Raw genomic sequence first — 27,946 nt, forward strand, 5'->3', positions numbered from 1 at the left:
ACTTGCCAAGATCTCTGCATACTTCCTTCGCTGTTTCTCACGTGAATTACAGGGCATTCCCACAGGCCAGATCTCCCCAGCCCTCTGTATTAGTAGACACCATCTCAACGTTACCTGTTTCTCCCACCACACGTGCACGTGCGCCCGCAGATGCGCCACGAGATCCGATTGGTGCAGAGAGAGCGTGGCGCGCGGCCCCGCCCCCGCGGGCTGCAGCGTGAGGCGCACGCAGCCGGCGCCGCCGCCCGCGCCCTCCCACGCGCCGGACTCCGCTAGCGCCCAGCGGCGCAGGTGGTAAGCGTATCTATGGAAATATACATATACATGAAATAATAGTGTCACCTTAATAAATTTAAAAGAAAGCGAAGGTATAGTCTTGTACCCATACCATGGTATGCGAACCGATCTGCATAACAAATATGCTTTTTATCCTATCTTATAAAAATATCATTGAAAAATAAATGATGAGAAATACGTCTTATCATCTCCGAAACATAGTAAAGAAATTTTATATCAATGTGGAAAGATGTATTGCAATACCGATTCTTTATATACGTCTTCAAACTTTTTTAACTCAAGACTCACCTCCTTTTGAACGTGTCCAAATGTGTTTTCAGCAACAACAGCGCCCTCTGTATGCACTGTAATGCCGCTTCCTCAGTCATATGTTCGTAAATGTTTTGTCTGTCGGTTGGTTTATCAGTCTCTTTCTTTTCGGTCCCGCTAGCGCTGGATGAGCCTTCTTCGTCCTGCTCTTTCGATATGAGTCGCTCAGCAGCGGAAGAGAGATGGAACATACACTTAGATACGAAATCGTCTTCTTGCTGAAGCTGCTGTCCCATGTAATAACTATTCAGGTACTGTATCGCGCCCATAGAAACATCTGGAAATTATATATCAATTAAGGTAATTTGATGATGTTTAAATAAGCAACCACAAAAAACGCGTAGGTATTCAAAAATACTTAATGTAAAATTTATGATCGCTTTGTAGACCTTACCAATGAACCATATAGCTTTAGATCATAAGAATTTTAAATATTTAATAATCGCACCTGTGCTATTTGCCCGTAACGCTATCTTCCACAGATGGTCCATAGCCAGCGTGTGGGGGTGAGCTGAATCCCGGGAATCCCCAGCGCCGAGCGCCATCCGCGCCAAATTACACAACTGTTGGTACAGGCTGAGACCCATTATACTGATCGTCTGTGAAAAGAAATATAATTGAGAATGGAAGATGTCCCGCAGTGAGGCGATTTTTCTTAAAAGTACACTTATTTACAACGATCTTTAAAATCATGACAACAACAATTAAATCGTCCACTTTCTTTCACGTTCGGCGTTTGGTTCGTGACATTTTCGAAAAGTTTATTTTATTACATCTTGATGAAGGCCCGCTTTCAAACTGCACTGCTTCTGACCTGCTTTTTTGTACTCGAGCCTTAAAGATTAATAGTAAGTTATACACCAGACAGGAGTTCAGATTTATTTGTCCGTTTTTGACCTCACCTCCGGGTCCAAAGTAGGCATCTTCTCCACATAGAGAAACCTCAACGCGTCCAATCCTAGTGCGTGTTGCTCCGGAGACTTCGTATGAGACAGCAGCCACGAGTAAAGACAATCGGCACATTCTCCACCGCCTTTGACGACTAGACACTGCCATAGCTCTTCTACTTGTTCCACTGTTAGTCTGTTGATGAGAAATAGTAGGCAAGTTGCCAAACATGGTTTGATAGAATATTTGAATTCAGCACATGAAAGCTTTAAATCGCTATTAGAAATTCGTACTACAATTAGTTATTTGAATTTAGAACCAACCTGAAGTGCTGCGGAGACCCCACCGGCGAGAATATAGCCGTGAGGAAGTGCAACCTCACAGTAAGTTCCGTGATGTGGGCATAGTGAACGGCATCCAAGTTGACCCCCGCCCCTGCTCCCCCGATGGCCCCCGCTTTCGCCATGTAATGACGGAGGTCCTCGAGGAATAAACGCATCATGCCACGTTCGCGTTCTGCCCACATTACCACCTGATGGGATACAATTTTAGTTTTAATATTTTTGCTATTCTAAATATATTTTAATAGCAATACATTAAAAATTGTATTAAACCACCCAATAATAGATGCCATAAATTAAAGATGTCACTATCGTTAAAGTGATTATACGCTAAAATATTAACTGCCAAATACACTGGCGGTGCCACTGACAGCCACTCTTTTATGAAATAATTATATACGGCTATAAATAAATATTACAAATTAGGAATCAATAAAAGTAGTATGATGATACGTGAAAATAGTACTAAAATTGTTAGTAGTTATAACTAAGAAAAATGTTACGAAAGACCAGAAAAAGTTGAGGTAATCGAATTTCGAAAACTCAAAATGTTTTATTGATGACAAATAAAAGCAATACTATTTAACCATCAGACTATTCGGCTTACGTTTATTAAAAAAATTACCTGATGCATATCCATGCCTCGTAATTGTTGAAACGACGAGAACAATTTCGGTAATAACCGAAGAGATACTGCGACAGATCTGTAAGAAAAATTAATACTCAAGTTATTACCGTTTTTATATATAATTTTTGAATATATTTATTTAGTATGTAAGAAAAATTAATACTCAAGTTATTACAGTTTTTATATATAATTTTTGAATATATTTATTTAGTATATATGTAGATATAAAGTGCATCTTACCTGTGATTAGCGAGATTATCTAAACAGCCTTCGATGAATTTTATTCTTATAAACTTGTCAGTGCTGAAACATAGTAGTCCGCACAGAGCTTTCTCTGCTTCAAGCGCCAAGCCTTCTCCTAATTGTTCCTGTAAATTTATTTTAAATTACAGTCAAAACAATACAACAATTTATATCGCTTTAAGCTTAACGTCTCAATCTGGAATCTTACTTATAAACAGAACCTACGACCTTCCCATGAAAATGGTCCGAGTCATAAGCCAGGGTAAAGAGGTTACCATTTTATTATAAGAGCCGTTAAAAAAATACAATATTAAAATGTTGCAATGAATGTATGTGAAGACGACTCACAATGTTGCCGTCCTGCAGCAGCTGCCACAGCAGCGTGTCGGCGGGGCGGCACGCGTCCTCGGCCGGGGACGGCGGCCGCGCGCCCCGCTCCAGCGCGCGCCCGCCCGCCGCCAGCCCGTGGGCGGCTCGGTACTCGGTGAGACTCTGCGCCTGCCAATGAGTGGTATACTCATTGTTACTTAACGGTATTGAGAGTTAAAAATGACATTTAATAAAGCGATCTAGCCTTTCTCACACTTCCCTCATAAACAAGGGACAAAAAAATAGTATAGCGAATTGTAAAGCACCATTCTAAGAAAGCGTTTTATCAACTTTCTCACACCTCATTCATTTCGTGTGGTGATTTAAGCCTTCCTTGTTGACTACGAGCTCTATTACACAAGTTAAATTGTCCCAGTGTCCCAGCTCTACGAAGTTACTTTGAGCAATTGAGAAGAGATAAGATTACGCGTTGCCCTCCTTTACAAGTCTCGCCCGTTCCTTCCCACAAACAAATTCCCCCAAGTCGATGTCTCTGAAATGCCAGTGCAAGTGCGAGAAACAAAACGCTGCTCTCCCCCTCAAAAAGGTGATCCGCCTTTTTACGCTTTACCTGAGCAGTTAGTCAACAGAGAAGATGATGCTTCCCTTTTCTTACAAAAACGGCTTGTTCCAATTTCAAAACCAAAATACTGCACTTTTACCTGAGCGGCAAGTCTGGCTAGTTCTTCTTCACAGGCAGAATCATCCTCGTCGAGATCAGCGAGATGCGGGTGCGAGTGGGGGGAGAGCGCGGAGGACGCGCTGCCCTCCTCCTCCTCCCCCTCCACGCCGATCGCCCCCACCACGCCGCGGCGTTTGTAGCTCTCCATCAGACGTAGCTCCATGAGACGCCTGTACCATATTAGAACTTTCCGCATTAGGCAATGAGCTTATCAATAATATATTTTTATTACTTCCGAGGATATTAGGTGTGTGCACTTCTGGTATGTAAGTATATACATAATATATAACCAACAAATAGGAAAGACACAAAGGAGAGATGTTATTCAATAATTTATAATTTAAAGTGTCAGTATTAGGGATGATTTTTTTTTTTCCTTTTATATTTGTTTGTCAAAATGGATCAGATTCTTGGACATGTGACGACATCATTACGTCATAAGCCATCGGCTAATCACAGCGAGTAAGCTAAATGGCGCATGCAAAGGGTTCTATGGATTGGAACATAAATACAAACTCTGACTGAACATCGTTGGACCCACGGTTCCGCAGGCATTAAGGTGAAAGACCTTCTCTTTGGTCCGAAAGTTTGAGCGGTGTTTTAAAAGCCATCTTGTGTGTGATCTCACCTAGCATCTACGTTGTCGCAGAGGATCTGGCAGTGCGTGTCGCTACCAGAAGACTCCTCTTCCACCTCCGATACGGATTCCGCAAGTTCTGCTGTCTTTAACTGAGATTCTATTGGACAAACAATGCATTAATTAATCTTATTGTGTGCCAAACTTTCATTTTTAAATTATAATTTTTATGAAATTTCACTAAAACACACACACATAATGTGGATTATGTAAAAGAACATAAGACACTATTTACGCGAGCCTCGAGCAAAAGTTACTTTTAATGTAATAATTAACGTTTGTGCGGAAAATTTCGTTCTAGAGGATTTTAGAAAACTACATAAATGCAGATCGGTATGGACCGTCACTCACGGAAATGCCTGGGCTTAGGCGGCTTGTGTCGCTTCTTGTATAGCTTCTTCTTGCGCGGGCGCAGCAACTCTTCCGCGCCGCTGCTCGCGCTGCCGCTGCTTCCTGCGCGTTTGCTGCGTCTGACAAAAAAAATATTACATTTTTTTATGCATTAATAAGCCTAATGCGGCCGTCAAGACTATTGGCCGCCCATCTAGTAATTTGAAACTACCATTGACATTTTTTTCTTATTTGTGAATTTTTTGAAACCCAAACAAAAGAAACTTACTTTTGGCAAGATTTTAGTGTAGCGCACTCCTTTTTGGAGAGTTCTTCTCCTTCCCGCAACCACTCTTGTTCTGCTGAAAAAAATTGTAATTTTTACAAATTTTATGACACATAACTAAGAGTATTTATTCCTCTACCCATTTTCACTCTTCCTGAGTAGGAGTGGTTATAAACTGACGACTACATGTCAAAAAGAGGGTGTTACTGGAAACAAGTAATGATGAGAGAGGGAAAGAAAAAGAGAGTTACCAGTGAGCTCCCGCTGGTGTTTGCTCTGCTTCCGCGGAGTGGGACCAGCATCTTCGCCCGATGTGCTGAGCTCTTCACACTGTGTGAAAAATGACAAATATTTTCATAAATGACAACATTTGAGGATATTTTTAACGGACGTTACTTGCCATACTGTTATGTTCTAAGCGCTTTTGAAGACCTTCATAGTTAGAGAAAGAGTCATCCTACTCTACAGAACCTATAACGTTCTTGCTCAAACAAATACTACTTTATTGCTAGGTATTGTTAATCATTAAATTTTCTTGGATCATCAAAAGTCAAAACCTATGAATATTGAACAGTGACTTACCGGATCATCATCGGAGTTAGTTTGATCCATGCTGACACTAGCCTCGGACGAGGAGTTGTGGTGCGGTTTGCAGGGAGGTTGCGGTTGTCTCAGCGCGGCATCTTCTAGTGGCGGCGGCGTGGACAGAGTCGCGCCTCCGCCGCTGCCACGAGACCACATCGCGCGCATTAGCGCTGACGCTAAGTACAGGCTCTGTAACAAACAAGAAATAAACAGATGAAAACCTGACTAACCTAATCCAGAATCATGGTCAAAACCCTGCCGGGAAAGATAAGTATGTAATTGAGACTAACTCCAGTAGGAAGAAGAGCACAGATTCATCTACGAAGTAAATAAGTTTATATAAAGTACATACATTTTCACATGACAACATGACTTAGTGAACCTGGGTGGAAGAAAAGATAAACAATCATTTTGTCATTGCTAATTGGATTTGCAATGATACCTGCTTACTTCACGGTAGGTTTTCAACTGTAGCAAGAATAAATATTTTTATTACCTGTTCAGTGTGTTCTTTAGGCGGCAAAGCGCACAGCAAGCTGTACAGATGGGAGCACGGTTTGGGCGCTAGTGCCCGAATGAAGCCGGGTAAGAGGTCGTACACTTGCCGCCCACAATGCTTCAGCTGCGCGGCCGCCCATATCAGCTCTATATGCTCAATGGTCACGCGACCTTCCACAGCTAGGAACTTGAGGATCATGTGTGATTGTTTTATAACCTGGGAGAAAATAATATCAAGTTCATATAATAAGTGTTAGTGGTAACTTTGGTACACAAAAGGAATATGACTCGCAAAGCGTATAGTATTTTATGTGCAGTATTCTAGAACAACTGAGATAGTATTCACTATTGAAGTGTGATTTATCATTGTGAGTAGCACTTACACAGTAAAGCAACTGCCTCACCGACAGACAGACCGACAAGTAATCACCGATAATAAACACATGCAATACAAAAAGTACCCAATGAATTCTAATACAACATGGGTAGGGTAATCATTGCAATTAGAGTTATGTTTTCAAAATATGTAAATTTTACTAAGATAATTTAAAGAGCAACACAATAAATTTTAAAGACACCAAAAATGTCACTGTCTTCAAAAAGTATCTCAATGTCACAGTTGCCGAATGAAACTATGGCAAACAAGTGTATCAACACACTTGTTTGCCATAGTTTCATTCGGCAACAGACAACACAATAATATTTCTAACAGGAACAATAATACCACTTAAATGAAAATTATATTTAACTTACCTCAACATGTAAATTAGGCCCAAAGAGATGCTCAATGATGTTGTTATATGTTAGCCACGAGGCCAGCCTCTGTCCAGCCACTTCTGCCTCGGCAGCTGGTTCTCCAGCACACAGTTCATTGTGAGCTGCGATGTGAGCATTTATCTGTGCCACACCTGCCAACCGCATAGTCAATGTGCTGCTGTTGAAGTACTTGAATGCCAGTGCGAGACCATCGCCGTCGAAAGCGAGTGGCGCGTCCAGAGGCTCTTTGGCAGCTCCCCACATAAAATCTAAAAAAGTTTTGTGATTTTAATGAAATAGCTAAGTTATTCAGAGAAAGACTCGGAGCCTAATAAACTTGGGATTATTTTATAGGTGATGAGCTAGCAACCTATCAATATTTGAATCTCAATCCATACAGCCATTAAGCAATACAGCTGAATGTGGTCTTTCAATAAAGATGACATGACATAATGATGATGACATGACATAACTTCTTGACACAATGTTTTCAATGCTCATGCTTTATCATGATGTTGCAAGCTGGAATTTCAATTCTACTCATCTTAAAATAAAGTTTTGCTTTAGACAACCAGTTGGGAAAGAATAGGAACCACCTAGAAAGTAAAATAAAATATAAAGAAGCATTTTTTAAATCTTAAAACTTACCAGCCATTGATTTAACTGCTGGTACTCTGAGGTCCTTATCTTCTAAGCTACACATGTACTGCAATATCTTGCTTCTCAAAGGCATGAAGAGCTGAGCCACCGCTCTGAAGTTCAGCCATAGCTTCAAATTCCCTACAGCTGCCACTATAGCATGGGCCATAGACAAGGGTAAAGAGCTTGGTGTTGCTTGCTCAAATACTGAGGTCATGGCGAACACTCCACCTAACTTACAGAAGAGGCTCACATTCCTCAGGAGATATGCAGGTATTTCAGTATCATGTAAGTCACAGTAAGAACTTAAATTTGATATCTCTTGGGCGGATAAGTCATCTAAACGGGTTGGGAGTGTGGAATGTTTACAGGCTAAGTAAAGTGGGAAATTGAGTAGAAAAATCTTGGAAACAATGTGCATTAGTTTCTCTTTCTGCTGAATTGGCCACACTTCCGTTTCCTCTGCAGATGTTGATGGACTTTCTGTCTTTTCTTCTGTCTGTTCCTGCTGGCCAGTGTTAATTGGCTTCTGTGGTTCTCTAGGAGCCTCAATTTGTTTGTCATTATTATCATCATTTTCATTAACATTAGCAGGTTCTGGTGGCTTTGTACACTCTTTCACATCACCAGCTGAGGACTTGCTTGCCTCCACCAGGTCATCTTTAAGTTGCTTCAGTTGACATACAGACAGACAAAGTATACTTTGCACAACTAAGTAAAACCTTTCAAAGTTCTTCACATCCCTATAGCAGCACATACATTGCCTAAAATAAAATGTTTCTCAAAATATTGAAATCAATAATTTTATATAGCACATCTATAATAACTCCTATGGTGTAACTTTAGAATATATTTAATATTCAACAATGTAACAACAACAATGTAAATAAGAAACAGAATATTTTTTTTTCAAACAGTGAATATCAAAACCTTTGAGAATATAGTCATAGAAACTTAGATTCTTATTAGGAAACCTAACTCTCTATTGATTATAGGAAGTTACAGCTTAAATAAAGTAGTGGCAATTATTAACCAACACTATCAAAAATTGTGATAGTCCTTACCTTTGTGGCCAAGAAATAATGTAGTTTAACACTGTTTCTAGTTCAGATTGGCTTATAGAAGGGTACTGAGATACATCGTCGGTTAGCCTAGCTTCACCTGAAAAATTACACTCATTTTAAAAATAACTTACGTGTTATAACCATATATAGTAAAAATACACAAATACATGAAATACTGTAATGTTCTCTCATACAATTCGTGAAAGAAGCAAATCGTTAGTAAAATTTCGAAACAATGTAACTTACAATTGACTAAAAGCTGCGAAAATTCTGAACAAACATCACACATTCTTATTGTTTTAAAACAAGATGGGGCGAAATATTATTAGGATAATATCCCAATTGATAAATCATATGAAATATTGATCATTATTGATATTTTTCGTATTGGGAAAACGAACACTGCCCTAAAATGACAGTCACAGAATCCATTCCTCCATTGTTGACGATTGTTGTCAGATAGCGTTTTGTTTTAAATCCTTAAAAGATTCATAAATATACATATAAAAGTTTTTACAGAAAGATCTATCAGTATGTGAATGAATTTTATTTAAATAAAAGATTAATAAGAAAATATATATATATTTTTGTGAATTAATCATTACATAATTATAATATATAAAATAGTTTCTTTGAGAATAAATATTTTTTTCTCATTGTCAAACATGCAGTGACCCAACGCAAAACGCATATTAACGTTCGGAAACTTGCATTTTATCGTTCCATACAAGTAATGTTTTTCAAATCTGTGGATTCCATCCAATAAATAAAAAACGGAACCTTTACCTAGGTACCTACCTACCTATGAGTACAAATAGTAACAGGTTCCTGGCCCATCGCCTAAAAGATGAATCCCAAGTTTATTAGCCTATCTATTTATCGCCTTTTACTACTATGTTTGCCGTGTGGTTCCCGGCACCAAAGAAAAAAGAATAGGACCACTCCATCTCTTTCCCATGGATGTCGTAAAAGGCGACTAAGGGATAGGCTTACAAACTTGGGATTCTTTTTTAGGCGACAGGCTAGCAACCTGTCACTATTTGAATCTCAATTCTATCATTAAGCCAAATAGCTGAACGTGGCCTTTCAGTCTTTTCAAGACTGTTGGCTCTGTCTACCCCGTAAGGGATATAGACGTGATGATATGTATGTATGTATGTATGTTTACTACTATGTCGCGGTATTTTGTGGCGGTTGAGTTTATTACAACGTTTTATTTGTGATTTTGTATAAAACTCTCTCCATATGAATACAACCGGCACTTGGTCATTTATAGATTCACGAATCGGTAAGGTACTTTGTATTGTCGTCCTTGACATGTCCATGTTGCAGAGCCAGGTGATACAAAAAAACTATTACGTTTGGGTTAAATGTCAGTCAAAGTCAAATGTCAACACTATCTCTTTTGACAGTATCAGGTCAGCTGTTATTTTTTTATTGAATTGAGTTGAAAAGCTATTGAACGATGGGTTGATTGGTAAATTAAAATAAAGAAATGGTCCAATTATTATATATCGTTGCAAGTTTACACGTTTTGTTATGCCCTTTCACTAAAGTGGAAGAAAGTTTTAATATTCAAGCATTTCATGACGTTTTATATCATAGACTTAACCTATCACAGGTAGTTATTGGAAATCTAATTTTGGATTCATATTATGTTCAAAGCGTAAAGTGTATGATGATCTATTTTCTTCCAGTACGATCACAATGAGTTCCCCGGCGTTGTGCCACGAACGTTTTTGGGACCCATAGTTATATCAGTGCTTTCTGCACCATTAGTTGGAATTTTACATATTGCCGGAATCAACAAATATTGGATGCAATATGTAGGTCCGTATATTTTTATTTTATACATTAGTACTTTTAAAATATCTGTATTGTTGTTAAAACTATAAATGTGTTTATATTTTATAAATAAGAAATATAGTGTTAAAAAATTATTAAGAAAATATTTTATTTTCATTTCAGTTCGTTTGATATTAGCTTTAACAGTAATAGGAGCATGGAGTCGCCTAAGGGATGCTCTACAGAAGCAGTTTGGCAACACCTTCACTTGGTGGTTTACAATCATATCAGTAACTCAGTACCACTTCATGTTTTATATGAGTCGCCCTTTACCAAATATTATGGTGATGCCTTTAGGTAGGTGCTTTACTTCTTACAATAACACTTTTTGTCAAACTCATTGTTTAACCATAAAATTATGACCAATGAAATTGGTGAGGAAAAGGCCCACATTTTGATCTAATAATTTATATCTGACTGAGGTTCTAAAGATCTGAGAACAACCAAGGAACAGAGGGCTCTAAGTTATTTCCCTTTTGTTTGGTTGTGATTGAATGGTTAAAAAAGTTTATTTAAAATTAATTAAAATGTTTCAGTACTGTTGGCTTTTGAAGGATGGATATCAGGGAGACATAAACTGTTTATAATATCAGCCGGTGCTGCTATAGTTATCTTTAGATCAGAATTGGCCATGCTGTTTGGCTTGTTCCTCATAATAGATTTGTATTTCAAGAAAATTGACATCAAAACGTAAGTATTTAATTTTTAGTTCAGAATGAAATGTTTTTTAATATAAAAATTTCTCATGTGAAGGAAATTATTTTTCATTGTCTCGCATCACGCAAAACTATTACTTTGATTTAAAATGCCCAAGATTTACTAATACTTCTTCCTCCTAGTTTAAGTCCCAGTTGCGTCCCCAACACTCAGGAAAAGAGCTTTCAAACTTTCAAACTTGCAGTATGCCTTTGAACATGGATCCTGCATTAGTCAGGGTGAGTCAGGTTTTTACATGAATCGACTGCCATTTGACCTCTGCAAACTTTGCAGGGGACACAGCATCATTTAGTATTCAAACAAATGTACATAATCGAGGTGGGATTTGAACCTGTGTCTTTTTGCGCCACACGCATTTTAACCACCTTACCCATTCAACCAATAAATGCTCAACGCTTTTTATCTGGTATACATTTCAGGTTATTAAAAATTGTAATACCAGCTGGTGCAGGGTTGGTTGCCCTTACAGTGGTTGTAGATTCCATATTCTGGCGGCGGCTGGTCTGGCCCGAGGCGGAGGTGTTCTGGTACAACACTGTCATGAACAAAAGCTCTGATTGGGGTGTATCCTTTAATAATTTGTTTTCTGTTAAACCAAAAATAAATCACAGAGATTGTGATCAGAACGAGATGTGTTTTCGCTATACAGAGCACCAAATGTAAATCCTTGTGATTGTATTTCTGTATTCATTATGTATATGCGACGTACACACCCATAGCTGTTTTCTTTCTATGGCAGTAGATTGAATGCAACATATGCTTTTAAGGGTAACCCTATTTATGTAACTCTCGTAATGATCGCTCTTAATGATCACAATAGTAAACATAACTTTTAACCTAAAAAACCATATGAAAACTTAACTCAGCAATACAGACATCACCATTCCTATGGTATTTCTACTCGGCTCTACCCCGGGGACTCGGACCCAGCTTGGTCCTCATCCCAGTGGGCGTGTATTTAGACCGAAGGCTTGTCCAATACGCTGCCCCGGCCACCGTTTACATACTGCTGTATTCACTGCTACCTCACAAAGAACTGAGATTTATCATCTACGTATTTCCACTACTCAATATGGCTTCGGCGGCTGCGTGTACATATGTGTAAGTTTTTATTTTGGAATTTTAATGGATCAAAAGAAAAAATTGTTATGGTTATGGACAAGTTTAAAAAGATATCAAAAATAATAATGTAATTCCAGGTATATAAGAAGAACAAAAGCACCAATCTATGAGCTGTTATTCTGGGGCACTATTGTTATAATCATAGGTAACCTTCTGATGACCCTGGCATTCGTCTTAGTAGCCATGACAAATTACCCTGGTGGAGTAGCAATCACAAAGTAAGTTGGATTACCCAAATGAACTTTAAACCTTTTTTTTAAATAGTACCTATGTTGATGAAGAAGTTCTTAAAAATAAGGCATTAGTAGTGAACCAAAAAGCGTTTATTATGATAAGAGCAAGGCAGTAATGTAAAGACTAACAAATGAAGATCCGTAGTTTTTGCCTAATACCTTCGGAAACAGGAGAGATAAATAACTTGGTTGAAAAAGCTACAAAAACGTATTTAGGTTATTTTACAACTTAAACATCTTTAATATTTTCAGGTTTCACAAGCTTCTAAAAGACGAGCCGTTTGTTCACGTACATATCAGTAACTTGGCTGCTCAAACTGGGGTGACGAGGTTTACCCAGGCCAACGATAACTGGTACTACAGCAAAAACGAATCACTGCAAATAGAACAGCTTCAGGAATATACACATCTGATTGTCGAAGCTAAGAGCAAATATTCGTCAAACATAAAAGCCTTAGCCAACACACACATTGTTTTAGATAGTATTGATTCATTTTCACAAATTGCTGTGAACTACAAACTCATCCCACCTGTGAAAATCAAAACTAAACCAGCCTTGTTTATACTAGAGAAGAAAGGTTTTAGAATAAACCCACCAAAGCCAATTCAGAAAACTTCTGCACAAGTTTCTGAAGAATCAGGTGAAGATACTATTGATATTGATTCAGAAAACCATAGTGACAAAACACTTTCTACTACACCCACTATAGCTGATGAGGAAATAACTGAAGAAAGTATACCAGCAGAGTATGAAATAAAGGATGAAATAATTGATGCCAATGAAATTTCTCCAGATGAAAATTATATTGTAGTCGAGGAACTAATAACAGAGACAGTTGAATCTGAAAGCGAAAAACTACCGAAAGCGAAAAAGGCATTAGACGAATTGCGTAATTTACGACAAGAACGGAAAAAGAAAGCAATTGCCAAAATTAAATCAGAGACTCGAAAAGAAGTAGTCGCGTCGGCCAAAGAGAAGCTGCGTGATATCATGAAACGCCATAAACATATAGCTCATGAACTCTCAGATAATACAGAAACAGAAGGGGATGTACATCCTGAAGAAAGAGATGGAAGAGGTGATATCCCTGACACAGATACTGAGAGAGAAGAACCTGAAATACCTGAACTAGAGAAACAAGAAGATAAAGAGCAGCGTGGAGATGCTGAGGCACAAGGCAATGAATCGTTCGAAGATATTCTTCAGTTCAGTGAAACTTATACTAACGAAAACATAGATGCAATAGTGGATGAAGTTATAGTTAGATTAATAGACAGGAAAATTTACGACGACAAAACAAAACCAGAAGACATCAAAGCTGAAGACAGACAGATAATACAAAAGATTGTTGAGGAGGTCCTCGCGGAAAAAACGAATTTTTCTATCGCCGACAAGTGATCTCAAAGAATTTATAGCTTATTTATAAAATATGTGCCACGTGTTTCCGAGTTTGTTATGTGCCTTGCTAATTTTACGTGTAGCAGATTTTTCGGACAAAATGTTACTTTTTGTAATCCTTAATCTTTTTATTTGTAAATTGTGAAATATATCTCGTCCATACCAAAGTTTATTACGCAGCTAGATATCCTCGATTTTTATACAATACATTTTACAATGGAACAGCATTTACTTGTTTAAAGCATTTTTGTAAATTATGTTTCAATAATAACATCAACATGTGTTCTCTAGTCATAAGATTATAATTTCGAGTTATGAATAAAGTGACAAATCTTAAACATTGTTTAATTAATATATTTAATTATTAATAATAAGGTCTCTTTTTACCTCAACATATTTTCATTATGATGTCATTAGATGGTCTATATCTGTGTCTAATGTGATTTTTCAAGTGTTTGTTGGGCAAATTCATGATGGATAATTATTTGAGCTTAGACAGGATTGGAATTCTCTTTTTTGTTTGTTTGGAATGCACCTGACCCTACTTAAAACTAATGACCTTACAGGCTCGAAATATGTAGATAAGTAGTAATATGAGAAGTAGGTAGATATGTTCCTCACCATATTACGAGACGTAATTTACACACATACATAAAATCACGCCTTTTTCCCGGAGGGGCAGGCAGAGACTACCTCTTTCCACTTGCCACGATCTCTGCATACTTCCTTCGCTTCATCCACATTCATAACTCTCTTCATGCAAGCTCGGCGGTTTCGGGTACTTGTGACCTGACCCTTTACTCCGACGTCTTTAATTTGATCAAGATACGTTCGTCTAGGTCTTCCTACTCCGACCTTTCCCTCAGAATTTAACTCATCTTTCCTTTTATCTTTAAACGTAATTTACATTGAGAGAAATATCAACTCTGATCAAACGTATTGCTGAAATAAAACTAAAAGTACCGCATTATTATTTATTGCTTTTATGATTGTTACATAAATCATACATACGTCAATAGACGTATCTCTAAAAAGGCATAAGTAATAATTACAATACAGGTACATTGGAAGTATAACCATCAGTTAAACGATTTTGCGTAATAAGGCTCGGCAAATCAATAACCTAAAGTAAATATTATGTCATTGTTACATTAAAGAAGGTCAATTAATTAACTGACATGAATAAATCTATTTTCTTTCCTTCGATTTTTTCCACTTCTATTAAATTGAACCCTTCTTTGCGTAGAGCGAAATAGAAAAATATATTAACTTTCTTAAAAGTATATTATGTATATACTATGTGTCCACTGTGCATAAGTTAATTACATCTGTATGTTTTATTAATGAAAAAATAATTATTATTAGGTACATGTATTTTACATAATAGAACATCAAAAAAACGGCGAGTAAAGTAGGAACATTCGTAAATTCGCAACCGTCTTAACAGCTGCCAAATACGTTTAAGTTTGCCTCTTTCATACTTAATTTCTAATGAATATTTCACTCATTATTTATCACGTTACATCGATCGCATATTTAAAATTTATTCATCTTCTTAACCCACTTGTGTGGGGTCAATCGTGTAGATCCTACTACTATTATAAAGGCGAAAGTTTGTATGGATGTATGGATGTTTGTTACTCTTTCACGCAAAAACTACTGAACCGATTACCATGAAATTTGGTATGTAGGTAGCTGAAGACCCAGAATAACACATAGGCTACTTTTTATCCCAGAGTTCCCGCGGGATTGATAGGGTTTCCATGCGGACGAAGTCGCGGGCGGCCTCTAGTAACACTATAGATGAAAAGAGTAAATCGGAGGAACAATATCGAACACAAAATGTAAACCTGTCTGTAACGAAAAAAGGATATACTCGTATATCATCTAAATACTGTTTTTTTTGTATTTGTTTATTGATATTAATTTACCAGTGGCAAAGATAAGAACCTTGCACTTAATTTATAGACTTGTCGAAATTACTTATAGGTGCGTAGAATATTTTTTATCACATTTACTCCATTACTAACACCTTTTCAGTACAATATTTATTTAGATCACTCCTAATTAACCATTTACTGTAATACTTTCATTCTTCGCCACTTCATAGGTTTCAGTATCGCTTACTAGGCAGTAATATGAGAGTATAATGAGTATCTGTTCAGTAAGATTTAGTATTCTTATTGTACATACGACTGCAAAATTGCCAATGTCATGGCATATGATGATACTATTGATCACGGGTCCCATAACTAGCTGAGCAATGAGCGCAATTTCGCTTTTCTTGTCTTACACTTGTAAGTAATGCCTTCCGCGTGGACAACACAAACATAGACTTGCCTTTACAGGACTTGTTGACAGGTTCTGCTAATCATTTTGTTTTGTTGTTTTTATAACACTTTCTGCTTATCCACTGCGAATCCTTCTATTAATTATTAATTCTGCACTTTGTAAATATAGTCTCCATAATTACTCTATAAAGCTTCTGCGCTGAAGGGACGCTTCAGCATCTTCTAGTCTGTTATTATTCGCAAAAGTAAAGTCTCCACCATCACTCCGAAAAAGCTGCTTATAGATGAAGAGACACTGATCAATCTAAAACCGTTCATTCAAGCAGCATCTTCCAGTTGAACCTGCCCGAGCTGGAGTTGATGGAGGGCGGGCACGGCGGGCTGACCAGCTCCCAGGGCCGGTCGCGCGCGGCCGCGAGCGCGCAGTAGGGCACGCGCAGCAGGTTCTTGCTGAGCTGGTAGGGCGCGCGCTCGGCGCCGGCCAGCCGCTTCAGCGCGAACGCCACCACGTCCAGCGTGGCGGCGTGCCCCACGAACATCACGTTGCCGCCTGCGGACAAATTTGTGAATATAACATTTCATAATTACACAGCACAGTACAGCTGAGGAACTGAAAAATCTTTTCAATATTCAGCTAAGTATTCATTTAAATTTTTGCGATGTCTTAAAAGAAGTACTTTAATTGAAAAACCTTTTCTAAAGACAATAAAAAGTACTATATTGAAGAATCCCTCACTTTTAGTTAGCTACAGTGATTTTTTTCAGATTATTGGCAGTTTTCTCGAGCAGATTAACATCATTGGCATTTGTGATGCACAATAAAATTATCTTCCTTTTGATTATTAAATAAAGGAGAAAAAAGTAGAGGACTGCACTGCAATAAATTCCATGTTGAAAAGCCTCGGAAAAAATAATTACAAAAATAAGAGACTTACCTTCGAGTTCGGTATCTTTGACGACAGAATGTACCACCTTCTCTTGTCTGCCATAGAACTCCTCCAATGACTCCATTGTGTCTATATTCAGCTCAATATATGGCTTGTAACTGTAAGGGGATAAAGCAAAAGTTAACCTATATAAGAATGTTTCTAATCTGAAAATAAAATTAGGTATGTTTTCCAAATTGCTCAATAAATTTTTAACATACAATCACTTTAAGTATATAGTGAATTGAATAGGCCACATGACCATAGTCTCTTTGTGAGTTAAAAAAAAATGTAGAAATACGAGTATTGGATGAGAGCGCTGAATAAACTTTATAATATTCCATCTTTTTTAAGTTTTGTCTTTTAGTCAGAGAGCTCTCTATGAAAAGCCTAAAAGCATAGCTCTTCTACTCAATTATTTGTCTATAATAAGATTCTCACTCAATGTCCACTTGGTAGCCGGCTTTATGTAGCTCAATGGGGGTCATGAAGGGCGCCATGCCCTTAGCGGAGTACCACAGCTTGTACTCAAACAGGCCCGGCTCTACACGGATCTTCACTGTCGGGTCTTGTAAGCCTGAAAACAAAACCTTCAATCAACATCATCCTTCGAAGAGAGGTCTAGAACAACCCGTTCATGAACGTACGAGGCATATGTATTACATTTTCACATATGTTCTTTTTCTAGCTCTAAGGGTAAGAAAACAAAGGCTTGTTAACAGTTCGAGAATAACCCGGCAAGGGTCTAAGGATCCCTGAATGGGAGACTCAGGCAAAAGCAGAACGCAGTCACAACGGTAAGCACTGAAACTAATGTACATTTCGCTAGAGCCAATACTATTATGAATAGGTACTCTTTCGCTTCTTCAACTCATGCGCTTTGGATGCGGTAGTAGTTATTACTCGATTCAGGTGATGTGACGTCAATAAGTGATACCTTGTATCAAATTTTAAAAATAAATCTATTCTATTCTAGTATGATTCGACCCTGGTTTATTTCGATTGTGAGTCAGATATCTTAACCACTTGTTCGCTAACGATTTTTTGTGTGTTGGAACTTTATCTCTGATATCCATTGTAATGGCCTGTGCGCTTGGCTCACCTTGTAACACCTCGTGAGCGGTCTCGACGCACCGCAGCGCCGCGGAGGCGTATACATGTTTGATGGGGACTCCCGCCAGGCGTAGGCCTTCGCCCACCAGGTACGCCTGGTGGCGGCCAATGCGAGTCAGTGGCGAGTCTTTTTGGTACGAGTCGCGCCCGCCGGCCCTTATAACATAAAAACAAAACCTGTCATCTTATGTATTGATATAAATGAAAATTAAATAAATAATAAAATATCCAACACAAATTTAAGTTCAACGTGGTGAAATTTAAGTCAAACAGTTGAACGTCATTTCAAGCCTGTTGGCTCTGTCTTCCCCGCAAGGGATATAGACGTTATGTATGTATGTAAGTTGAGTTTAAATAAAAAAAGTCACCTCTGCGGCAGTGTGAGAGGCATATTAAGGTCCTTCCTCACATAGTTGCCTTTCTCGTCGAAGCAGAATGGAACCCACTGCCCGTAGGTGAGGTCCACTCGCTCACCGTGCCGCATCGACATAAACCACCGGCGGGCGGACTTGCCTCCGTTACTTGTTGCCTGAAATACCACTTATTTTTAAAGGGATTGGGGTGACAAAATTGTATACTTGCAGTAGACGATGACAGGGGATAAGACTGACACTAGACTAGAAAGACGCGTGAGATTTCAAAAAATCCATTATTCTGCACAACGGGACGCGACTTAATATTTAATTTGGATCTCAAATCTGCGAGCCCGTATAAGATTTTCCATAAATTTTTACCCTATAATTTTAAGACTACATAAATTATTTCGCATAATCGTCGTTTTGAATAAAGTATGGTAATTATACCAAAAAATTTACAGATCATGACGCAATTTATTGTATTTTAATCTAGGTCTAGGTCTTAACAATAAAATATGTATTTATATAACATTTGATATATGAAAAGTTCTCAATCTTCTCACACGTGGAATTATGCCATCAAGATTTACAGGTCGAATTTACAAATTATTATATTCTAACAATAACATTTAGCCGCAAATTTTATTAACATATCAATACAAGGCCTAAGATCGCAGTCAGATAACAAATATCTGTTTACATAAGTCGCTGAAGTTCAATGACTGCAGACTTGATGTAATCACTTTAGCTTTTTATCTAATAATAAAAACATGTGTTAATTTAAAATGTAAATAATATGTATTCAGTTAGCGTATTCTTTTTTGTGCGAATTTGAGTATTTATAGATAAGAGTTTATTTTTAGATTGTGTTCCTTTCACACAGTTCCGATTAAAAGAAGGTCTTTTACAATATAGAGACTTGATTATTATCTATTTAGTTGCAAAAAATTAGTTAATAATTTTGTATTTCAGAAAAGACGAATTGATGTAAGTATAAATTCATAAATATCGTTGGTGTATAGTATAGGTTACGCGATATTGATAATACATATTTTTTAAAAAGAAAGGTTATCACTTGTCAGTGCTCAATCTTTTTAAAAACAAAAGTCGGTCTGTTATAGCACAAATTTTCCCAAGAATCGTTTTATGAATAATTGCGATAAGAATCTGAAACTTCATGCTGATCGAATATATTATTGTTATCAAATTGCTTCACGCCTGAGATGCATTACAATCATGATTTTCAAGAGGACAATGTTATCTGAAGGGCAATAAATCATACTTGTATAATCAATCTTCAAAATTCGCCATTCCCTTATCTGTCTTATCGTATTTCCGATTGCATTTTCAGCTGGTAGGTATCAAGTTTAGGATGAATCTTAAAAGAAAGCAAGTAAGTGATATGTTTACATGTGGAATTATATACAGTTGCCTGCCTGAAACTTGACCTTTATCGCTACTTCCCTTTAATGGCTCTTACAAGGATGGTGGGAGAGCTCTGATTATTCTCTGCTAGAACCAAATTGTAAAGCTAGCTATATCACAAAAAAACATTGAGCTACTATTTTTATTGTTCGTTAATTTTTACAAATTTCAAATACCACTTGGCATTACAATATCGAAGAATAATCATCAGTCAAAATTCAATTAAATCTCTCTTTAATAAATCTGGTTCACTAGATTTTTAAAGTGTAGCATAGCACCGAAAAACATATTGTAGTAACCACATGAAATTTTCTAAGAATAACTTATGTTTCTCTGTTTTCACTCTACGGCATGGACTTAGAAGGTTTTACATACGTTTCCAGCTCCTGTGTCTCCGTTGCTATGAGCCCCATGGCCGATCTCAGCTGGATCTGAACAGAGAAACCCACCACATTAAATAACGCAACATTTGTAATAGTTGTGAAAGAACAACAGACATTTTGCAAACAATCACTACCTACGTCGTGTCTACAGCCGGAAATGTGTTATGCTGAGAAAGATAATAAAATAAGTGTTAAAAATGCGGTGTAAGTATTTACTTATAATAGATACTTATTTGTCTCAGTTAAGCAATCTAAATTATATTAAACTCTCTCTCCCGTCTTTGCGCGTTCCCAGTTGCAAACTTCGCTACAATGCTTCGGGCCTGGGGTCCGCTTTCCGACATTTTCCCTTCAATTTTGTCCGGTTGGTAGCGTCTTCAGAACATCTTTCGCGACGTCAAGCCAGGGCGCATATCGGACACCAGTCAATAGTTATTATGAGAGTTAATCTTTTAAACAGCATTAAATAAAATTACAATTCCTACGTGAGCGAAACTTAGACAACTCTAGTTAACAAATTGTATGTGCCAGACACCTTTAATTTTGCGCCAGGGAGTCGATAGAAGTAAAGTATGGCCGCTGCTATTTTGCTCAATTGTATTCGAAATTAGCTTTTGCCCGCGGCTTCGGTAGCGAGCAATTATCATGAGAACTGCATTTTTTCTGGGATAACAAGTACTCTGGGTTGTATTTAGAATTAATAAAATAGAATTTTACCAAGTGTCATTGCTTTTCAACTTATGACAGACATTTATGTCTCGATACCTAACTTAATGTACAATTAACGTAGTATAGTTTGAATGGTGTCAAATAAGGATTTAGTAGCTCGGATGCCTCTCTGGATAAGTTTTATACCAAATATTTTAAGATTACTCACGCGGGGCCTCCGTCAGCACATCCTGGCTTCTATGCGCGATGGCGTCCTCCCAGTACGCCGCCCACTCTTTATACGTCTCTTCAGATTTCTCGTGGCCCAGCTGGGCGGCATCTTCGTGAGGATAAGACATCTCCGCGTCCGTCGAATCAGATTCCGACTTGCTGTCAGAACCTAAAATATACATTGACAATATTAAGATCACTACAAACATGTCTGAATATGTCGGGATGTAGAACAGGTTTGATTCGCTTACCGGTCGAATATCTTTATAGGGGGAGATAGTTGTGTAAACTAGCAAATGTTTATATTGATAAATTTATAGGTACGTGACCGTATAAAAGCAATATTCAATATTATTAGAACTCTTTTACTTTTTATCTTGAGTTGAGAAAGATAAGGTGTTACTAAGTATTAAAGACATTAAGAGCAATGGATATTTATAATTAGTATTAAGAGTGTACAGTGAAATTAAAAGTTTATTCATGTCTTTATAAATGAGCTGAACCCGGGATTGAACTCTAGACTTGTAGCGTAACAAACTTGCTCTGTAAGCAGTTAATAGGAATGAAACTTTTTTTATATTACAAAAAGAAAGGACTCGCCTGCTTTTTCTGAAAAAATATCTAAGGTTTCCTTTCGAGCGATAAGATTTGAGGTTTGTTTAGAAAATTTGACAAAATATGATACAGTGGTTGTTATATCTTTATCACATATTAGCGAAATGTTAAAAATATAATTAAATTTTACGGCAGACTATTTAGGTACCTACATATTATAGTCAATCCGGATACAAAAAGAAGTTAAACAATAACAAAGACAGAAGCTATCTAATTAAATGCAACAGTACAGAAAAAACACATAGAACCTTCCCACTTATTAGATCAATGCACAGGGCACTCTTCTTTATATGGAGTATGGTCACGACACGACCTTCTTCAATGCTCTGTGCATAATAACGTTAATAACATCGATAGTACATATACAGATAGTTTTTCTTCTACAAGCTATAACATCGTTTTTCATTCGTATTTAAATTAGGTTTCACTAGTTTAGTACTTTCACTAGGTAATAGTGGGTTTTCTTGCTTACTCTCTGTTGTATTAGGATTATCTTCAGATATTAGGGTGCGTTCATAACTTAGCATCCACAATGAAAAATAAAATCTTGTGTCTATTTCAAGTAACATTAGTCGTTGCCAAACCATTTCGTTAAATTAATTTTGATTTTAGTCAAAAGACCACATCTGCAAAGTTTGAGCTAACGTCACAATTTGTTCAGTTGTGAATTGCCTTTTTTATATAAAAAATAGCATAAACCACTGTTACAGTTCCTTTGTCACGTCTTTTTCAGCAATTATACAATTTCCTTAGACAATTTCGTTGCAGGAAACAACATTCTTAAAACCAATTTGAATGCTATTGTACAAGCGACGAATCCGTTACATTCAACAATAGTTTCGGTTTATTGTCACAACAAAATCCAAACATTGACCGGCTCACAATTTCCTAGTGCCCACAAAAAATATAATCAATTCCATCATATTTCAGAGAAATTTCACGGTTAATGTATTTTTCGTGTACACTTTATATTCGCACGACATATGTTGTGTTAAGATATTTTGATTATTATTACTTACTGTTTGTGTTTCCGAGTGAAATGGCCTTGTGTAGCGTCCAGGCGTCAGACTCGGCGGTGCGGCGCGTGAACACTGCGGGCAGGTAGCCGCTCACACCTACAAAAAAAGCGTCACGAATTCACGAATACGAGACAACGGATGATGCAAAGGCAAAAAATATTATCGACATCTAGAAAAATTATTCCACTGTGAAATTGTTGGGCAAGGCAAGATCTTGTAATTTTGGACCTGTCCGAAACTACGTCGCGTATTTTTTATTGGTAACTTAAGTGAAGGATGTCAATATCATCGGCAGTCATTTAAAGTGACTTCTGGGGTAGTGGCTTTCGGATAGATTAAAACAATCACACCAATATGTTTCAGTCTCCAAAAGACAGAAAGGCCACGTTTAGGGCATGGCCTAGACTGATAAATCATTGTGGCACTGGCTCCTCATTTGGAGACCGGTTATTGTTTTTTTATATAATAAAATTTATTTGCAAATATAAAGAACAAATATTTATTTTTTGTCGGGGCAAAAGAAAGGAAAAACATCGAAATTCCGGAGCCAAGTTAATCATCAAGAAAATAGAAAATTCTTAAATATGTTTGCCAAACAGCAGAAATCCTTTCTATAATAAATATTTTCAAAGCAATTCATCATTAAATTCTTGATTTGTTTGAACGTTATAAGCAGTTTTGTTTAAACCAAGAAAACATTGTTAAAAATATTTATTAAACACTGAATTCGTACTGTCTAAAAATATACTGATTTGACAAAAAAAAACCTACAAGTTTATAAACGCCATTACGAACGCTCTAAACAATAACATAATTTACCACAAGCATGTACTGCATTGCTACTATTTATGTATTATTAGCATACGATAACGTGCCTACGCCGCGAGACGCCGGCGACGTGACGTGACATTGCAAAGCCAATTAGGTACACAACTTACATCAATGACTGCGTTCTAAATAGTCTATGCAATATTGTTTACATTTTTCTATAGAGCTAATTCAAAGGCAGGGATCAACATTATCAGATACTAACCTGCCAATTTCAGGTTCAATAAACGCACGCACTTCATTCTAAGAATGTTTACAGCACACTGACGGACTCGTGATAAGATAAGAACGCACCAATGAGAGTGCGCTAAATTACCTGACCTGACATTACATATGTAATGTTATGCGAAACGATGATCATGCCAAAAAGAGATTGAACTTATGTCATTATATGTATAGGACGCCATAAAATCACACCCTTTCCCATAGGGTTAGGCAGAGACTTTTTTTTTCCATTAGCCACGTTCCCTAGATACTTTTTTCGCCTCATCCACATTTATAATTCTCTTCATGCAAACTGTTGACCTAAACTAATACAGCCATCATAAGACTCCTTCACCTGGACCTGTCGTTTTATCGTCGGGGGAAGAAATACCAATTGCTAAGTACCTGTGAGCCAAGAAGTGCCGTGCACCCATCCATCAGGGGAGGTGCTGAATTCCTTCTCCTCGATGTAAATATTGTCCCCGAGGACCAGTTCAAGCTCATCGCTGGCCTTAGGCGTGTAACTTTGGGTTACTTTGTATACCTAAACGAAATTGACTTGAGTCAGATAAATTTGATGCCATGACTACGAGTTCAGAAATGTGAACATATTTATTGCTTACCATATAAAGGTTGCTGCTTGGCAAAGCATGCCTATTTAGCTATAATAAGCGAAAATTGAAAAATATTAACTTTAGGTATTGTGATTACAATTATGATGCGTTTACATAAAATAAACAACACAATTAATAGTTTCTTCTTACTAAATAAGTATAACGCCAGGAGGAAGAAGGTAATGTGGATTCATATTTATGGGTCTCTGTCCTGTGATACCAAGGTGTGGTTTATGTTAAAGATGTCATAGAAGGCGACTTGTGGGTATAGAGGCGTTCACAGCTCTATACCAATGACTGTTTCTTATCCAATGTCTCTTGAGTGAGAAGTGAATTACCAATATAGAATATGTAACGTGAGATTATCCAGCTTTGGTGACCATGAGACAATACTATAAATGTGGTGGTTGTTGAATATCGGAAACTAGGGGTAAAATTTAGCTCCAAGTTCGATGCTTCATTCAAAAAATTTTTAGCTTGCCCTGTCATATGCCTATAAAGAGATGTTCCAAGTATATATGTAGAAAATCTGTGCTCAAGGAATCCCATAAATGGAAGAGAATGCAATACCTGATGATTGTTGAACCTGGGATCCCTGGAGTATAGTCGCAGCTCCCAGCCGCTCTGAGCAAGTGGTTGTAGCTCATCCACGAGGCTCTTTAGCTTGTCGTATGCCGACACGTCAAAGTGGTACGCCAGGGTTATGTGCAGTGAGTTCACGTGGGCCTCCAGATTTATTGCTATTTGAAATAAGGTAAATTATATGTAGAATTGCTTTATTACCAAAAAGTTTGTATCTGCTGAATAAAAAAAAAATATGAAAAAATATTGTAATTAATTAAAACTTATTCTGGTGCTTTAAAAACAATAGTAAGTGAAATGTTACAGAAACCAGTTTTGAAAAAACTTATAATTCAAAAGATTTGGTACAATTGCAGGTAGTAAGCAGCTTTTTAAATTTTAAGTTTAAAAAGAACAGATTTAAAATAAAAACAGAACGAAAAAAAGTGTGCATTCTTCGAAACTCTTCTGATTGTTTATACCCCTAAGATTAGCATCAAACCAATTTAGTTGTAATGGTATAAAAGAGTTTTAATAAAAGCAACCAATTTATTATCTAACAAGATCATGCAGCACATATTTAAAAAGGAAAAAGTGAAAGATATGTAAAATTTAAAATGATAATAGCAATAATAATTACCTTCACAATACTGGGCATGCTCAAGTTATCTTCTACTGTGGCTATCTACATGGTGCTGATGGAAAAAATAAAATACTTAAATAAGCTTAAATAATAATTTCTCTACTCTTACATTTAAAGGGTTTTTCTTGAGGCACGGTGCACCAGGGAAAACAAGTGCCCAGTGCATCCAAGTGCTCATAAGTGTCCACCATAACCCCCACTGCATAAATATTAATTTGTTATAATTCAATTGATACTCTTAGTAAGTAAGAATTTTTTGTCTGTTTTGAGAATTTGGACTCAACACACAACAAGTGAGTTTCAAATCTCTTAAATTCATATTTGGAAAATGTAGTTGTTAGAAAGAAACAAGAATTTCCTACAAGAATAACTAAAATTTATCCACACCATAATAAGAGACCATGAATTAAAAACCACAGACAGCATTTAAGATTAATGAAAAATTTCCAGGCTTAGCCTTTTGTTGAACTCTCTAACTTTATTGTTATTTATTAACATGCAAGAACCTTGTGGCAGGTACAGAAGTCAAAATATGATAAATGACTTATTTGAGTTTATTGTACAATATGCAGACATGATGCCAACATAATTATCTAACAGTCTACCATTGGGTAAGAATAATTTATTTTTTATTAACTTTTCTTGCAATTACAAATGACATAAGGAAAGAAAAATATCATAGAACCTACATGCTGATGACACTTGCTTTACATACTGCACAGCAATCTTTCTCAAATAATCTGCATGCTCTTCTGATACAAAGAGCCCCATGAAGTTATGAGATATATACGGTTCCAGCTTCAGGGGGCAACTGGGAGGCTCCCCTACAGTCTCCACTGCATGCTTCACTGCTTTTGACAATTGTAAAGATGTTTCATCAGGGGCCTGCAAAAAAAAACCATGAGGCACAATCAGCAACAAAGGTTTGTTTCTTTTTGTTATCATTACAACATGTCGTCCAACCTCAAGTAGCTGACTTTTATCTGTGGAAATGTTGTAAACTACTTAATAAATAAAAAAATACATATGCGATAAATTACACAGATTAAGTTTGCCTCAAAGTAAGTTCGAAATTTTTGTTACAAGATACTACTTAACAATACCATATTTTATAATAAATACTTATAAAATATAATAAAGAAAAATTAAAAACACTACTATATGAAAGTGAATAAAGTAACCTATTCATATTTATATTATTTATTATTCTTTTACAGTTATCACATCTTGTTTGGTCCAGAGGTTCAACAGGCAGAGAATGCCTTATGGCATCAAGTCCATCTGTTGTATGTAATACACCAACAACCAAAGTCATGATATAAATTTTTGATTAAGTAATATAAATTTAATTTACCTTGAAAAATGAAACCAAAGTTATATGTGGAGGAAAATTATGTGCTCCATTCCACCCAGTGTTTGTTTTAGACCTTTCCCAGAAGTCTAGCAGCTGTGTCAGTAGAGGCCCAGAAGGGCTTGCATAAAATATATACTCTCTTGGCTCCTCAACATCAATGTAGGTATCATTTACATGTGTGAGCAGCCAATCTGAGGCCAGCTGAACACTGCGGTTCCCAGTGGCTGCTAAGGCTTTCAACCTAAAAATAGTATTGCATGAAAATCATAAAAATGTCCCTTCTTGAAATGAATACAAAAATAAAGACATTACAATAAGGAATTTTGATTTTATTTAGCTTAAAACATATTTAAATAGACAATTTATTTGACATTGTAAATATGGTAGGTAAGCATCGGTAACTAAGGAGCTTTAAGAATAGAGCTATGAGTTTCACATCAGAAATATTAATATGGATAGTATTGAAGTATGTTTCTTTGCATCACTTACGCCCGGTGTCGTGGAAATCCCATTTGTAATAAGATTTGCAGTGGAGATGCATCTTGTTTACAAGTTTTGTGTGAAGAAGAAGTTTTTCGTGGAGGAATGTAAGGCATTTTCGGTTTCTGAAGTAACAAATCTGATAAGACCCGCCTCATTCAAATAGCGATCTATATCATAGAATCAACAATATCATATTATTCTTGTTTCTGCATTTACTTTCACTTCTTTTACTTTTGTAGAAGTTTATTTTTTATTTTATAATGTACCTAAAAGTAAAACATTTATCTCCAACAACAACAATACAATCCAAGCAAAGCAAAGCAAAATAATGTTTAAAATGATTGACACTGACAATTGACAATACGATTTTTTCTCACCAATGGA

At 36.8% G+C, this 27,946-nt stretch overlaps 3 protein-coding genes across 5 annotated transcripts in view; 1 reads left to right on the forward strand and 2 right to left on the reverse strand.

The window, feature by feature from the left end:
• The window catches only part of LOC106136142 (ubiquitin carboxyl-terminal hydrolase puf), a 33,458-nt gene extending 24,482 nt beyond the window's left edge, over positions 1 to 8,976 (reverse strand). For 2 of the 3 annotated variants that reach the window (XM_060949089.1, XM_060949087.1), the window contains exons 1-19: positions 8,799 to 8,976; positions 8,553 to 8,649; positions 7,498 to 8,252; positions 6,847 to 7,118; positions 6,092 to 6,310; positions 5,593 to 5,784; positions 5,262 to 5,340; positions 5,014 to 5,086; positions 4,746 to 4,864; positions 4,386 to 4,494; positions 3,738 to 3,927; positions 3,055 to 3,204; positions 2,704 to 2,831; positions 2,461 to 2,539; positions 1,818 to 2,026; positions 1,509 to 1,689; positions 1,055 to 1,205; positions 586 to 883; positions 115 to 304 (exon numbers count right to left, since the gene is read on the reverse strand). In XM_060949089.1, the coding sequence (XP_060805072.1) occupies positions 115 to 304; positions 586 to 883; positions 1,055 to 1,205; positions 1,509 to 1,689; positions 1,818 to 2,026; positions 2,461 to 2,539; positions 2,704 to 2,831; positions 3,055 to 3,204; positions 3,738 to 3,927; positions 4,386 to 4,494; positions 4,746 to 4,864; positions 5,014 to 5,086; positions 5,262 to 5,340; positions 5,593 to 5,784; positions 6,092 to 6,310; positions 6,847 to 7,118; positions 7,498 to 8,252; positions 8,553 to 8,649; positions 8,799 to 8,841 (3,534 nt within the window). In that variant the 5' untranslated portion in view covers positions 8,842 to 8,976. The remainder of the gene's footprint in view (positions 1 to 114; positions 305 to 585; positions 884 to 1,054; positions 1,206 to 1,508; positions 1,690 to 1,817; positions 2,027 to 2,460; positions 2,540 to 2,703; positions 2,832 to 3,054; positions 3,205 to 3,737; positions 3,928 to 4,385; positions 4,495 to 4,745; positions 4,865 to 5,013; positions 5,087 to 5,261; positions 5,341 to 5,592; positions 5,785 to 6,091; positions 6,311 to 6,846; positions 7,119 to 7,497; positions 8,253 to 8,552; positions 8,650 to 8,798) is intronic. The other variant, XM_060949088.1, reaches the window with a different exon arrangement.
• Positions 8,977 to 9,976: 1,000 nt separating this feature from the next.
• On the forward strand, positions 9,977 to 14,206 carry LOC106136197 (dol-P-Man:Man(7)GlcNAc(2)-PP-Dol alpha-1,6-mannosyltransferase). The gene is made up of 8 exons (XM_013336667.2): positions 9,977 to 10,173; positions 10,250 to 10,382; positions 10,521 to 10,694; positions 10,934 to 11,087; positions 11,534 to 11,678; positions 11,989 to 12,215; positions 12,314 to 12,454; positions 12,722 to 14,206. Exons 1-8 carry the CDS (start codon positions 10,048 to 10,050, stop codon positions 13,866 to 13,868), a joined length of 2,247 nt encoding a protein of 748 aa, XP_013192121.2. The 5' UTR covers positions 9,977 to 10,047; the 3' UTR covers positions 13,869 to 14,206.
• A 1,057-nt stretch (positions 14,207 to 15,263) lies between these two features.
• Positions 15,264 to 27,691, reverse strand: LOC106136261 (ecdysteroid-phosphate phosphatase). Its single transcript, XM_013336751.2, has 13 exons — positions 27,569 to 27,691; positions 27,080 to 27,320; positions 26,415 to 26,610; positions 25,092 to 25,261; positions 24,313 to 24,451; positions 22,876 to 22,971; positions 21,240 to 21,410; positions 20,355 to 20,410; positions 18,567 to 18,727; positions 18,188 to 18,354; positions 17,527 to 17,662; positions 17,095 to 17,204; positions 15,264 to 16,709 (listed from the first exon to the last, which is right to left on the reverse strand). Exons 1-13 carry the CDS (start codon positions 27,673 to 27,675, stop codon positions 16,474 to 16,476), a joined length of 1,986 nt encoding a protein of 661 aa, XP_013192205.2. The 5' UTR covers positions 27,676 to 27,691; the 3' UTR covers positions 15,264 to 16,473.
• Between the last annotated feature and the right edge of the window lie 255 nt (positions 27,692 to 27,946).

Source organism: Amyelois transitella, chromosome 18 (assembly GCF_032362555.1).
Source record: "Amyelois transitella isolate CPQ chromosome 18, ilAmyTran1.1, whole genome shotgun sequence".
NCBI lineage: Eukaryota > Metazoa > Arthropoda > Insecta > Lepidoptera > Pyralidae > Amyelois > Amyelois transitella.

Excerpts from the sequence above, each read along its gene's own strand:
- LOC106136197 (XM_013336667.2), top strand. The coding sequence starts at position 10,048 with ATGGTCCAATTATTATATATCGTTGCAAGTTTACACGTTTTGTTATGC. Across the intron at positions 10,174-10,249 it reads ATAGACTTAACCTATCACAG|TACGATCACAATGAGTTCCC; the intron begins GTAGTTATTGGA and ends ATTTTCTTCCAG. Across the intron at positions 11,679-11,988 it reads ACAAAAGCTCTGATTGGGGT|ACATCACCATTCCTATGGTA; the intron begins GTATCCTTTAAT and ends TCAGCAATACAG.
- LOC106136261 (XM_013336751.2), bottom strand. The coding sequence starts at position 27,675 with ATGCCTTACATTCCTCCACGAAAAACTTCTTCTTCACACAAAACTTGT. Across the intron at positions 20,411-21,239 it reads TGTGCTGACGGAGGCCCCGC|ATCCAGCTGAGATCGGCCAT; the intron begins GTGAGTAATCTT and ends TTCTCTGTTCAG. Across the intron at positions 16,710-17,094 it reads CAAAGATACCGAACTCGAAG|GCGGCAACGTGATGTTCGTG; the intron begins GTAAGTCTCTTA and ends ATTTGTCCGCAG.